We start from the raw sequence: 14,448 nt of genomic DNA on the forward strand, positions 1-14,448 counted from the left end.
TGGAAAACGGGGTCTGCAGAAAGCTGCCTACTAGCAGGCCAGGTTATGATTGTTTCGATTGACTACGGAACTCATTTTTCCATGAAACAGATTACGAGAATTGTCTGGGACGTCGAATGGAGGTGGGATGGTTCTTGCTAGCGCATCAATAAAAGAAACTACGCGACCTCACACCATCCTCATCCGATAGACAACCAGTGTGTGGGTCCTTTCTTCTTGTTGTATACCTGGTTAAGATATTGTTCTTTCAAGGCAAATCAGTATTATAAGGGAAATCACGTCATTGCCTGTACGAAAGGAGAAAATTGCTTCCAGCAACTTTTGCGTATTCCTATGGCTTTTGGGACTCGCGCGCCCAACTTCTATAATGATTCTTTTACTGTGCCATGTTAATGGTCTCGCGTCCTCAATGATTAACCCGATAGAGGCGAAGACATGCTTTCCGCTTTTGGGCGCATCTGTCAGGCAGGGTGATGAGAAAGGCTGATAAGAAATCCAAGAGTTTCTACGGGACAAGCCACTAACATGGCTGCTAGAGGGTAACCCCTGCGGTGGGAAGGGCATAAGACGGATACTCCGCAGAAGAACGTTCAGGCGATCATGTTTCCTACTTCACGGGACTGAACATCAATTGATGATAATCAACCAATGAGACTACGATATTGGAGCAAAAAGCAGACCTGTCACAATTTGCTTTAGTATGCATGAACTTTGCATGCACCTGGTATAAGGGCGGAATACACAAACTTTATTTCTGCCGACAGCTATGTTTAGTCAATGCATGATAAATAAGTTTGGAAATGGAAAACGGGAAATTCATTCGCTAGCCCCTCCGTTCATACCAACATGCTTGCATCAATCCACAGATTATCGAGATTTGAATATTCCTTCCGTCGGCTGAGATTTGCAAATATGAATGGAGGTAAATCATGGCAAGTCACCAAAGCCTATCACACTGACCACGAGGGGTATCGCACATAAAAGCGGGCTGATCACCAAACGGCGCCATTCAACAACGGCAGTAAATCAAAAGACAAGGGAACAGGGACTAGTGCTCAAGATCACTTTCCGAAATACAGTATGTACGAGTAAGTTAGAACAGTTTACATATTGAATGGTCTCATGCATCGGATAAAGTCTATTCATCCTGACAATGGAGCACAGGACAGACCCATTTAGCCACTGATCTAAGGGGGATTTCGTGATCGAAGCAATTAATGGAACGAACACCTTAATGACTTTTTACCTAGACCACGACCGCTCTCCTTGTGAATGTTATGGCTTTTTACCGCGTATGAACACACAATGGAACCCTAGAGGACTACAGTGGTAAGCTGGCTAAAGGTGCAGGGGAGAAAACACATGAAGCTCCTGCCCAATATTAAATGGCAGCATACTTATGATATCTGCTTTGAGATTTTGACAAGCAGAACACCTTGAGATTCCTTGCCGGTTGTGTCAAATAACCGAATAAACCGAAATCCTTGGCGAAGCCGATCGAGTCTGATGCAAGCCCACGCCGCTAAATCATCTCTTCCAAACTCGCGGTCCTTAACCTTGAACCTGTCGATTCACCATTGGATTAGCATCTCGATCCTGCTAGCAAGAGACGGACATAAACAATATGCATGAGGAATCACAGTTAAAGCTAAGCGATCAACAACGCACACGACCCCATTTTTTTCATGGGCTCAACATATGTGAGGAGTTTCTTTCTCCTGATCCTTTCGGTCATTTTTCATGCGTAGTGTTATTTCCCCCTCTTTTCCTGCAAAAGCAATAACAGGAAATATATTTCTCTTTTTGATGTCCTCTGACTGACGTGGCACTAATCGCCTCGCTGAAGATTTGGATCAATGATGGAGGAGGGAAGGTAGACGTGGGCCAGTATATCGAAATATCGCATGAAATATTGGAAAACTGAGCTGAGACCTGTCAAAAATGGAATTAACTGACCTCACAAAACTCAATTCCTCCCAAGTAACTGGTGCATTTGGGAACTGCAAGACTTGACCCCCAAAGTCAGGATCTGAGCCAACGCCAGACTTCGTTTGCTGTTTGTGCTTTGCAGTGTCTGTACCGCTTTTCACATTTTCGGTGGCGTAGATGCTATCTTTGAGTCGCTCGAGATGGAGTTGACATTTGACATATGGGCGGAAGCTCTTGGCGTGATCATCACCCTCTGGAAGGGGAATGTTTTGCCCCGCAAGGACTTCAATGGATAAATTCATGATACGACACTTCGCGATATTCTGGAGGTTACTTTCAGTTCCCTTGGCTGCTTCCATGGTCCATGATTTTCCCCTGTAAGTCTCCGGCTTAAGTACCCAACCTCTATGCCCTACGAACATTCCTTCGTTCATCATCATTCCCTTGTCACAATTCTGCCAATTTAATGCAACAATTTGAATACCTCGTCGCCAGTAAAACGAGGGGTCTAAATTAGACGAATTTACACGCAGACCGGACGGGTACGTTCGCATCATATATTCTCGATTATGCTCAAAAAGTGCCTGGCGTTCATTTTCATGGGCGTCTCTCACAGCTGACTCTGAGAGGGAGAATATGTGGTTTGGTTGGGTTGCTTCTGTACAAACATCCTAGTAAGCCAACTTCCTTGCGTTCGTGTCTCCACAAACGTAGTTCTCCTTCACTGCTTTTGGTTGCTTATATATAGCTTTTGGCGCCGTTATTGTTGGTAGGAACTCGAAAAGTAGACATTGGTAACATACCTTGCTGTGAGAATTTACTAAAAGTGTGCCCACGCGTGTAGATACCGAGTCGGCTTAGAGAATGTAAAATCTTCGAGGGTTTCTTCGTGGCCTGAGCTGCTCCAGTGTTCTCCGCCGGATCATTACCTCTCACAGCGTCATCCTGAGCTATTGATTCTGAATTCGCTTTTCCAATTGCCCCGGAGACTCCGTGTGTGTCCACAGCTTGGCTCGCCGTTTCGGGGGGTGCCCATTTCACTTTGATCAAAATCTTCCTTCGCAGTTCTCCAGGGCTTGGCAAGTGTTCAATTTCACCCCTCTCCAGTTTAGCTTCAATATCAGCTGGAAGTTCAATGAGCATTCCTTCCCATGCCTGCGTTATGATATCCACCATCACTTTTTGTTGCTCAAGACATGCATGAACCTCCAGGCTCACTATGATAGGCAGATCGCTGGTGACGAATGCATGATCTCGGATTGTGCTGCACACATCACGGAACGTTATTTCCTTCGTTAGAGTATAACCATGAAAAACGAGAGGCTCCCGCCGCAGCTGAACAGCTGACGCTGCCATTCCCGCATCCGCGGGTGGACTCGTAGATGCAGTTGTAGTTACCACGGTAGTTTCGGCACCGGCGACTTGCGGCTGCGCGGTCGATCCTCTAGAAAGTCGATCCAACCGGTTTGACAATGATGACAGATTAAAAGTACCACCTTTTCGATCTTTGCCATTCTTCTTCGAAATTTTCTGGGGAACTTTAGGATCGCCATGTTCGCTTTCCGATGCCGACGAATCGGAGCTGTCCGGTTCTCCATCCCACACATCAATTTCAAGACATCTACATCCTTTCAGAAGAACCTAGCGGCGGCACGTTATGTTAGCTCATGGATGCATCATCAACTAAGAATTCTATCCCCAGGCAAAAGCAATGGAGTTTATCATAAGTTTTGGGAACATTATCCATCCAATATTAGAAGGCATTTCCGATCATGAATGGGATCAAAGACTGCCAAAGCACCAACAAGTCCGTGGAAATGAGTGGCGCCGCTTGAGCTCTCCAATGACATTTTGAATTAAAAATGAGGCATATGGCACCCATGGGTTATCTCACACCCTGAGCATTTCTGATCGTGAATTGAGAAAAAGAGAATAAAAATCATGCATTCCCAGTAAAGTGCATGGGTCGCTTTGAACAACCACCCCTCCGAGGCAGCTCGTAATGTTATAATCAAAGACAGAATGAAGAACGAAAGGGAAACTGCGGGAAACGGCAGCAACTAAACCCAAAATGAGCGTCGGACATGAAACTTGACGTACATCTCTGTAAACCTTGGTACTTGATTCGCTATACAATTGATTGCCAGTAAGATAGGTATTATGGCTCGAGCTGATAAAGTAATTGTTCATAGGTAGCGACAGATCTTGTGGTTCAGGGGGCGCTTGAGCGTATGCAGATGACATGTAAACCATGAAGTCATCGTATGTTCTGATATCATGTTGTTCCCCTGGGGTTTCGCGCTGGATGGCCCGAAGAAATGTTTCTTTATTCCCGGACACGTTCGTTGAGTCAAAGAAGCGCTTTAGATGAGCCTGCACATGAGGTGAGAAGGCTGAAATTCTGTTGTCCTCAAGAGGGAATCTTGCACCAGGTTTGGCAACTGAAGACATCGTGAGATACCAAGCGCGACGTTGAGATCAGTAGGCAGCTAAATTGGCCCCAATTTCGATTTCAGGTGTTGTGGCACAGAGAAGTAAAATGCTCTGGTAATTTGCTAAATAAAAAATAGTTTGAGACAGCACATCTCCCAACGTCTACGACTATCCTAGAAACGCAAGTTTCAAAGAGAACAGTGATGGCGGGGTAGGAGTTTCGTCCGTTGTGGGTGTTCTTCAGCCAGCGGCTTGGCTTAGGGGAATTAATCCCAAGGAAGAATTGGGCTGGAACGGCAGCAGCATGGGTGAGAAACGGGCAGCAATAGTGAGCTTGGCCTAGGGTGGTAAGCAGAGAGGAGCGTCCTATGGGGTGAATTCGGCACGTCATGAAGTGGATTGACTGTGCACATTAACAGCGTTTCCTTCCCTTCGCCGCCAGAGCCGGAGTTCTATTAAAGGAAAATTTCACAGAAACCCCTTCTTTCGGTTTTCTGAGGAAACACTATAGCCCCCAACCTGCTGATTTCATCAGAAATTTCACTGTGGGGACGCTCAAGCGTGTCCTCACGAAGTACAGCGAGGCATTGAGAAGTGGACGGCCATTAGGATGACTCCCTACATGTAAACGGAAAGTCCAGTCAGCTTTCAGGCGGACAGAGGGCTATACTGGTGAGCGAGGCATGGAAAAAGGCCTCTTAATGAGACATGTCGTTCGTCAGGCAGTGAGTTCGCTCGTAAACCTGTCTTACCCAAACTTACCAGATATCGGTCCGTCCCAAAAAGCTAGCTTGCTGGACAAGGGGAAACTACCATTAAGGTATGCTTAGGCAAAAAGCTAATTCCAGAATACCTGTGACAGTGCGAATAATATGAAGGCCATTGAGGATGGACTCTGCTCTTCCCGCGGCAGACCCTGGTGGGTTTCGAATTATTGGAGGGACCCCTTGGAAACTTTGCAGATGTTATCCTACCAGCGACTGAATCAGTGCCCACCGAACAAGAGAATCCACAAAGCAACAGGCATAGCGTGCTGACCATGCCCCCTCTCAACAGCGGATAGAAGACGAGATATTGTTGGGGGGGTTTGGATTGGTTCGTCCCCTCTACTACCAGCATGGCGCTGGTGTGAGAGAGCTCTTTTGCCCCAGTGACCTAACAGGTTATGAGGCCCGTGTCAGTGCAATCGCTGCAGGGTGTGCCAACATGCTATCACAGGTTCGAATCAGAGATTGTCCAAATAAAAATATCCTATCCTACTAATGCACAGTCCTTACCGGGCGGGGACAAATAAGTGCTTAGTCACTCTGACCTTGGACCAGAACAAACAAGGGCCTAGTTCCCCAGCTGACCACTAAGAAAAAGTTGGCAGTGGAAGGGTAGAACAAAGACAGGCCTGGTTCTCAGCTAACCAAGATGGTAGTTGTGAGTCCGTGGGGGGGTGTTGGGGGGGTTTGGATTGGTTCGTCCCCTCTACTACCAGCATGGCGCTGGTGTGAGAGAGCTCTTTTGCCCCAGTGACCTAACAGATATTACCCAGGTGGAAGTAAGTCGTCACATGACCCAAGCAGCTGGTGAGAATGATTTTATCGACTCAAAAACATTGATATTAATATATATTTTTCACAGGTTTGTGAATTGCCATTTTAGGATGCAGGGGCTAACATATTCCGAAAGAGAATGCTATCCAGAACCATGAGATCTAATGGATCCAAAGGTATAATACGCTGTGTCTAAACGCCTAACCCAGAGAATGACAAGAGAAAAAAAAAGCCGAAAAAAAAATAGAAAAGAGATTGAACCTAGCACACTCCAGCTTCCGGGATTTATGCAGATAGTAAATATACATGCCAAAGTGGTCGCGCACAGGCACAAATTTCATTATGATGCTCACAAAAAGAATTGTAAAGAGGTTGCGGGTACGTAGCAATCCGTTTCAATGCAGGTGTTTGAAGTTATATGACAGCCCAGCCCATGTGGCCGCGCGTCGAAATAGAGAATCGTTCGGTGTAGGATTATTGGTCTTCAGCCATTGACCATTGAAGGCGTTGACGAGCCAGTCAGCAAGGCCTATATGGAAGGAAATTCATTTAGTTAAAATACCCCAAAATAGAAAATTGCTACAATATACGACCATCAGAAAAAACTTACGAGTGTAAACTATTTTATGCGCATTATGGAAATTGATATTATGGTCAGAGTCTGGAAAGACGTGAACATCGTAGTTATCAACGTTGGCCAGGTCCAGTTTATCGAGCAGGGTCAGCGTGTTTTGGATGTGTACGTTATCATCAGCTGTTCCATGCATCACCAGGAAACGAACATTGTTTGCTAACGCGGTGGTGTTGGAAATAGCGGAACTGTCATAACCCTGCGGGTTGTGTTGAGGGGTGTGCATATAACGTTCAGCATATATGGAATCTGAATAAATGTTAGCTTAAATAATGCCAGAAGGTATATATATAAGGGCCAAGGCCGCATACCATAATACCGCCAATCAGTCACCGGTGCTACCGCCATTCCATACTGAAATGTTCGTCCCCCATCCTCCTCGATCGTCTTCAGAGTCATAAAACCTCCGTAGCTCCAGCCCCATATGGCCATCCTAGACTCATCAACATATGGCTTTGCCGCCCATTTTTTGGCAACTTCTATTTGGTCTCGAGCCTCATAATGCCCAAGCTTTCCTCGAACTATGCTGAGGGATTTCCGGCCAATATAACCGGTGCCTCGACCATCCACAGTCACAACAATATATCCCAGAGTAGAAGCAACATAGCTCTGGAAATCGACACGGAACTTTTTGTCAACGGTTTGTGACCCCGGCCCGCCATATAAATAGAAAAGAACAGGATATTTCTTCGTTGGGTCGAAATTTGGCGGACGTCGTTCCAACACGGGTAGCGAGAAACCGTCAATATTGATATACTGGAAAACTTTCGATTCCAGGGAAAAGAGACGAAGCTTTCTAGATAGGTGGTTATTCTGCTCTATAATTTCTTCAAATGGGTTTTCGTTGGCGGGAGTGCTAATAACCTTCTGCCACGGTACTTTGGGCCCCTGGAAATTTAACAAAGCGTATCCGGCGCCGTCTGAGAAAGAGACATCATAATAGCTGCTCTCCGACACATTCGTCACTGGCTGAAGTGCAGTCCCATCAAATTTTACGCTATAGACATGTCGTTCCCACGGCTCATTGCCAGCAACAACGAAATAAACCAGCCCTCTCTTCAGGTCTACACCTGACGGAGAATTCACGACCTCGGAGGGACCTTTTGTGAGGATGAGAGGTTCAGGATTATCGAGAGGCGTAAAGTAGGCTAGCTGATCACGTCCTTCATGGATGACCGTATCTATGTAGCCATCCTCAGGCCGGCCATTACTCGGGTCCGCAGGAATAAACCGCGTAGATTGTGTCGGCTCCACCCAGCCGCCATCCAAAGCATTTATATCTTCTTTTCTGACGATTTTTCCAGTCCTCGATAACACATTGATAGCGGCAATGATAAGAATATCACTTTCTCGGTTAGTCTCTCTGACAAGAACCTTCCCATTCGAGGCCCACAGAACCTCAATGATAAGGCGATTGTCATCGGGAAATCTATCCGCGACGTCGACTGAGAAGATTTCGCCCTTCCTAACATCATAGAATTGGAGATCCACGATGGGATTCGGTGCGCCAGCTTTGGGGTATTTAATTTCCCGCACTTCGGGATAATTCTCTTCACCAAGATTGGGGTCCTCCCCACTTGGTCGGGACACGAAATACTGTAAAGGGTACTCAGGCACTGCGGACTCATTGGTCCGAAGGAATGCAATATAGTTGCCATCATGTGCCCACCAAGTCGCGCTGTTGCCTGAAAATACCTCCTCCTCATAAACCCAATCCGGCACTCCATAAAACAAGTCAACACCGCCATCAGAAGTGATCGTTGTAACTTCCTTTGAACTTAGTTTTCTAAGAAACATGTTATTATCTCTTGTGAACACAACAGCATCTGATTGGGGAGACCAAGAAGCAAGCTGGATCCTCTGATCTTGAGCAGCGGGGTCGAGCGGCTGTCCCGTTTGAGTATCCACATCAAACAGCCAATACTTCCCAGTAAACGAATGGCGCCAGTTCTGTTTTTTCTCGGATAGCACCAGAACCGTCTTCAAATCCGGGCTCGGCCAAACCTGAGAGCAGATGACGGTTTCTCCTCCCACTGTAAAAGTATTCTTCCGCATCAAAACAATAGAGCCTTTGGAAGACTTCGTATCCTTGCGACTGACAATGTCTTCCACGCGCAAGTATCCAGTAGATCCGGGGCCATCCTTCTCAAGAAGCAACCCATCCTCGCCATTCGGACCTGGGAACCACGATATAAAGTGATGACGCGGCATCCATTCTTCCCCAAGCACGTCGTCCAACGTTATCCTATCCCCTCGAAGCCCTCCACTTGATATGTTATCCTCTGACGAGATGGGCGTTTCGTATGTGTCGTGACTCCTGAATATAAAAAGGACGAAGGCAAGGGACCATCCACCCAGAGAGAGGAATAAAAGTGTCCATAACGCTATCTTAACACTTTTATGCATCGGCTTCCCTCCGGACGGGATATAGTCCGCATCCTCGACGTCATACTCAACGTCGTCGTCCCAGTACCGATCGTCGTCATCGTCACGGGGCCCTTTCTCGCCTAGCGCCGCATCTTGCGTCGAATTATTGATTCTGTCAATGACAGCGAGAGACAGCGAAGCGGTGGAGGACGAGTAATCGAAAGAGTCTATTGAGTTGCGGAATTCTGTACTTCCTCGAGTTAGCGGCACCCTTTCCTCATCATCCCTGCCGTGTCCTTTCTCCGTAGCCATTGCAGTGGCCAATCTCAGAGAAGGATTAATTTCCAATTCAGCTGCAGCATATCACCGAATGAATAGGGTGGGCAGCACAGTGGATGACATCCAGATGACTCTATGGCAGGGTCAATGGAGAGTAGTGAACAGAGTAGGGAGACAAAGATAAGCCACCGAGGCCTTTGCCAATGCGGAAAGGTCAGAGTTGTCCAATGAGATGCGAGTTTAGCTCATAAACGCCAAGTGCGGTTAGTTAGCTGACTAGTGTGCACAGGCCTTATTCTAACCCAGCAGTAACGATTAACTACATATGAAGGACGGAAGGTCGGTTACGATAACTAGCTAACTAAACGTTGTGTTGATTGAATATTCAGACAGAGCATCGATTGCTCAAAGGTCAAATATTTGTAATTAGATATTCGCCGCTTTTTCATAGCCTCATCTCGCAACCACCTATCACATTTTACTTCCACGCTAGTTCATAGGAATATGGTACAATGAGCAGCCTATACGGCTTGCTAGGCAACGTAGATGAGCAAGAATTTTAAGTAAAAAAACATACGCTTAGATAAAGTATTCACAGAAAACACGGTAGAAAAAGGAAGTAGAGGTAAATGGAGGAAAAACTCGTGACGCAGAAGAACTCAAGAGAAACCAAATCAAAAAAAGATCGGTTATATAATGGAACATATAGGAGATAAGACCTCCCGCGTATTATTTTCCCCGGTACACCATAGGTGATCCCGAGCCATACAAACTTCAGTCTCACAGAAAATACATCTAATACGTCCGCTTGAATGGCGGCACAGGCTTGCACTCATTCGCATCGAGCGTATTGGGATTTACCGCACGGTACGTAAGGTCGACCTTGCCATGAGGCTGCTTTTGGTAGGTCAATGTGTGTTTCATCCAGTTCTCGTCATCACGGTCTGGGTAGTCCTCGCGGGCATGTGCACCACGGGATTCCTTGCGGTTGGCAGCGGCAATAGCAGTTTGCGTACTATAGTCCATTAGCAAACAAGAAAACCCATTTATAAATTAAATTTTTTTTTCTTTTTGAAAAATTGGTGTAGGATATATTGGAGAGGGGAACTTACGCGCAAGTCAGCAAGTTTCTCAGTTCGAGAGTCTCAACGAGATCGGAATTCCAAATCATGCTGCGGTCCTTGGTTCCCACATCATCAAACATCTGATCAACCTCCTTAATTTTGCGGACACCCTCATCCAAACTTTCTTGCGTTCGGAAAACGCTAACATCAGTTTGCATAGTCTTTTGCATAGCATTTCTAATGTCAAATGTCGATTTAGATCCCTCTGCAGTTCTGACCTTGTCAAGAACGCTAATCGATTCAGCTCCAGCATCCGCACTAATCTCCTTATGTGGTTGACCAGGCGATGACTTATCACGAATGGTGTGGGAGACTGCCCGGCCGAATACAATGAGATCAAGCAGCGAGTTTGCACCAAGTCTGTTGGCACCATGGACAGAAACACAAGCGGCTTCGCCACAAGCATACAGGCCCGGAACTACCTTATCTTGACCCTTCTCATCTAATGTGAGAACCTCGCCGGTATAACGAGTTGGGATACCACCCATGTTATAGTGAACAGTTGGGAGAACGGGAATAGGTTGCTTGGTAACGTCAACGCCGGCAAAAATGGATGCGGTTTCTGAGATACCAGGCAATCGCTCATGGAGGATTTCAGCAGGAAGATGGCTGAGTTGCAGGTATATATGGTCCTTTTCAGGGCCAACGCCACGTCCCTCGCGGATTTCAAGAGTCATCGATCGCGAAACAACGTCTCGACTAGCCAGATCTTTGGCAGTTGGAGCATATCGTTCCATAAATCTCTCACCCTCAGAGTTCAGCAGATAGCCACCTTCGCCTCGAGAACCTTCTGTGATAAGACAACCCGCACCATAGATACCCGTGGGGTGGAATTGGACAAATTCCAGATCCTGGTTGGGCAGGCCAGCACGGGCAACCATGGCCATACCATCACCAGTACAAGTGTGGGCGGATGTGCAGCTGAAGTAAGCACGGCCGTATCCTCCTGTTGCAAGAACGGTGTTGTGTGCGCGGAAGCGATGGATAGTGCCATCTTCTTGATTATAGGCAATTATGCCTTTGCATTCACCATCCTCCATGAGAAGATCCAATGCGAAATATTCGATGAAATAGTTGGTGTTGTGTCGGAGTGATTGGCCGTAGAGAGTGTGAAGAAGAGCGTGTCCGGTTCTGTCAGCAGCAGCACAGCATCGGTAAGCTTGGCCTCCCTTGCCGTACTTCTGAGACTGACCACCGAAAGCACGCTGATAGATTTTACCATCCTCTGTTCTCGAAAATGGACATCCATATCCTTCAAGTTCAATGATACTCTGAGGTGCCTCTCTTGTCATGTAATGGATAGCATCCTGGTCACCCAGCCAATCGGATCCCTTGACGGTATCGTACATGTGCCATCTCCAGTCATCCTCGTGCATACTAGATTCTCAAAATCAGCGCACACCTTCGTATTGCTTCAGATAGCTGCCACGGAATTGCGAAAACGTACTTTCCAAGGGCAGCATTAATACCTCCCTGAGCTGCTACCGTGTGGCTTCGTGTAGGAAATAGTTTTGAAACACAAGCTGTGTTGAATCCTGCCTCCGCAAGGCCGAAGGCAGCACGGAGACCAGCACCACCAGCTCCAACAACGACGGCATCATATTCGTGGTCCTATAAATCGTCAGAACATTTTCATTTCAAAGATTATAGATAATTCGAGACGGCGGGGAGACCACGTACGATTACGGGATAATTTTTCGAGACGAACGGAGGGGCTTCTTTCGCCCGGAGAGGTTGATTCGCGAATATCCTGGCTTTTGCGGGTCAATTGGCAACGCTTCCAATGTTGGCAAGAGGCCCATGGCATACCTGTGGGACGTGAAGAAGAAAATAGACGTCTTTGATCCTTAAATGCGTTGGAAAACTATAGAGAAAACACTTGTCAGTTCGTACAAGGGCTTGGGTGCTGAGGGCGAGGGGAATCGTAGGTGCCATACCCTCGTCGCGGAAGCCAGGCTCCGCAATCCGGAAAAGCTCATGATGCCTCAAGTCTAACACAGAACACTGGGAGATCCAATTAAGTCAAAGCACTAACTGGAGGCGTTGTTGAGACGGGACATCTAAAACTGAGTTTGATCTTTGGACGAGGAAGTTAGTGAAGAGCGGTGGTTATAGGACCGTTACATAAGCTGGTCTTTGCCTGGTTCCGAGGCAGAGGTCCCACCAGCAGCCAATCACAACGGATGTAGAGGTAATCTTTCCGAGTTGGTCCGTTCACATGATGGTTCAAACGAGAATGATGTATATTACATTTATAGGTGTATATATTCCATTGATCTAACAAAAATAAGAATCTAAACACAGTGCTTCAGGAACTGGGATTATTGTATGCCTTGTTCCGCCATCGTACAGTGCAATATCTCCTGCAGTATGCTGTTTTAGTTGTACTGCATGTATGTTGCAGTCGAGTTGAACTTCAGGTTCCCCTTTATCACCTTATCAACTGCAGCCAGAAAATCTTTCTCCGTTGCGACCTTTCGCCGGGCTCGGATGGCGAACATTCCCGCTTCAGTTGCCACGCTTCGAAGCTCTGCCCCGGTCGAGTTCGGGCAGAGCCGAGAAATAAGTTCCCATCTGATATCTCGTTCCATCGACATACTTCTGGCATGAATGCGAAGAATGTTAGCCCGCCCTTCCAAGTCTGGTAAAGAAAACTCGATCTTCCTGTCAATGCGTCCCGGTCTCATCAGCGCTGGATCAAGAGTGGATGGTCTGTTGGTAGCAAACATGACTTTGATGTTTCCTCGAGAATCAAACCCGTCCAATTGGGTGATCAGTTCCAACATAGTCCTTTGTACTTCGTTGTCTCCTCCGGCACCATCATCAAAACGCGCCCCTCCGATTGCATCAATCTCGTCGAAGAAAATGATGCACGCCTTCTTTGTCCTAGCCATCTCAAAGAGTTCACGCACCATTCGTGCTCCCTCTCCAACGTATTTCTGCACCAGCTCACTGCCAATAACCCGAATGAAAGTGGCATCCGTTCGGTTGGCCACAGCTCGTGCACACAGTGTCTTTCCTGTTCCAGGTGGACCATAGAGCAAAGCTCCCTTTGGTGGGTCGATTCCTAGACTGACGAATCGTTCTGGTGACAGCAGTGGCATTTCGACAACTTCTCGAAGCTTTTCAATTTGTTCCTTACATCCTCCAACGTCTCCATAGGTCACATCAGGTTTGTCTTCAACCGTCATCATCGTAACGCTTGGGTCAATCTTAGGAGGTAAAGGGAGAAGAATCTGGTATTTATTTCGGTCCACCCTAAGTATATATCATCAGCTCGCAGTCCACCGATTGTAGTCAGATGGATAGAGAATCTTACCCAACACGCATGCCCTCTTCAATATCCGTAGGGCTGATTCGCTCCCCAAGGTTCACAACGAACTTGGCTATCTGTTTAACGTTGATGACATATTTACTTTTTTCCGGATCCTTCTCATCTTGTATAATTTTCGTACAGCGTGCGACTTGTAGTGGCTGTTCTTCTTGCATTCGTTGTCTATCTGCTGCAACATCCCACAGATGCGGTGGCGCAAGCCCGGTGTCGGATTCCTGAGAATGGTGAGTTTCATCATCACCCCAATACTAAATGTATAATAGAACCATATACCTTTACTCCGATCTTATCGTTGACGCTTGTTTGCTTCTCCTTGATTTGTTTTTCGAGCTTTTTCAACGCGGCCGCGTATGGGGCTGCGCCATAGGTCTTGAGGACTTGGATGTCCCTACGGGATAGATTAGTCCAAAAATTCCAGAGTTGACACAGAGCGAACGATGAGATGCACGACGTACTCATCTGTTAGCGGTGTAATCTTCTTCTCTGGCTCTTCATCATCTGCAAAGTTCTTCTTGTACTTCTCCCAGTTCTGGCCCGTGGCGCTGGGCATGCTGGCGGGATGGCAAGAAGGGTGGTAAGAGATAGGATCAAGGTCGACGGTCTTGAAGCAGCCACTAAGTAAATATATTATGAATTATTCTTTCCTAGGTAGCACGGCGAGTTTGGTGTGGACAGTGATGCGTATGGTTGTGTGTTATGATGTTGGTTGGTAACTTAGCTTCAGGAAACTCAGATGGTTATGTAAGGTTGGCTGGAGCTTGTCACCGCACTAGCGTCAATGATCGCCAAGCATCACCTTTGAAATTCCAA

General features: G+C 46.8%; 5 protein-coding genes across 5 annotated transcripts; 1 reads left to right on the top strand and 4 right to left on the bottom strand.

Moving 5' to 3' along the window:
- Positions 1-1,275: 1,275 nt before the first annotated feature.
- Positions 1,276-4,380, bottom strand: HCBG_06670 (phospholipase C; the record flags this gene model as incomplete). The annotated part of the gene is made up of 5 exons (XM_045433719.1): positions 1,276-1,313; positions 1,436-1,563; positions 1,957-2,587; positions 2,733-3,570; positions 4,030-4,380. 5 exons carry the CDS (start codon positions 4,378-4,380, stop codon positions 1,276-1,278), a joined length of 1,986 nt encoding a protein of 661 aa, XP_045285200.1.
- Positions 4,381-5,070: 690 nt separating this feature from the next.
- On the top strand, positions 5,071-5,999 carry HCBG_06671 (uncharacterized protein; the record flags this gene model as incomplete). The annotated part of the gene is made up of 5 exons (XM_045433720.1): positions 5,071-5,087; positions 5,153-5,182; positions 5,225-5,281; positions 5,735-5,787; positions 5,992-5,999. 5 exons carry the CDS (start codon positions 5,071-5,073, stop codon positions 5,997-5,999), a joined length of 165 nt encoding a protein of 54 aa, XP_045285201.1.
- Positions 6,000-6,298: 299 nt separating this feature from the next.
- HCBG_06672 (dipeptidyl aminopeptidase) lies at positions 6,299-9,213 on the bottom strand (the record flags this gene model as incomplete). The annotated part of the gene is made up of 3 exons (XM_045433721.1): positions 6,299-6,432; positions 6,514-6,783; positions 6,846-9,213. 3 exons carry the CDS (start codon positions 9,211-9,213, stop codon positions 6,299-6,301), a joined length of 2,772 nt encoding a protein of 923 aa, XP_045285202.1.
- Positions 9,214-9,632: 419 nt separating this feature from the next.
- HCBG_06673 (succinate dehydrogenase) lies at positions 9,633-12,355 on the bottom strand (the record flags this gene model as incomplete). The annotated part of the gene is made up of 6 exons (XM_045433722.1): positions 9,633-10,195; positions 10,293-11,681; positions 11,752-11,915; positions 11,985-12,058; positions 12,114-12,168; positions 12,242-12,355. The coding sequence occupies 6 exons, from the start codon at positions 12,281-12,283 to the stop codon at positions 9,976-9,978; spliced, it is 1,944 nt and encodes a 647-aa protein (XP_045285203.1).
- Positions 12,356-12,531: 176 nt separating this feature from the next.
- Positions 12,532-14,188, bottom strand: HCBG_06674 (26S protease regulatory subunit; the record flags this gene model as incomplete). Its single annotated transcript, XM_045433723.1, has 4 exons — positions 12,532-13,562; positions 13,624-13,853; positions 13,912-14,026; positions 14,094-14,188. The coding sequence occupies 4 exons, from the start codon at positions 14,186-14,188 to the stop codon at positions 12,683-12,685; spliced, it is 1,320 nt and encodes a 439-aa protein (XP_045285204.1).
- Positions 14,189-14,448: the final 260 nt, after the last annotated feature.

Source organism: Histoplasma capsulatum (genome assembly GCF_000150115.1).
Source record: "Histoplasma capsulatum G186AR genomic scaffold supercont2.10, whole genome shotgun sequence".
Taxonomy (NCBI): Eukaryota; Fungi; Ascomycota; class Eurotiomycetes; order Onygenales; family Ajellomycetaceae; genus Histoplasma; species Histoplasma capsulatum.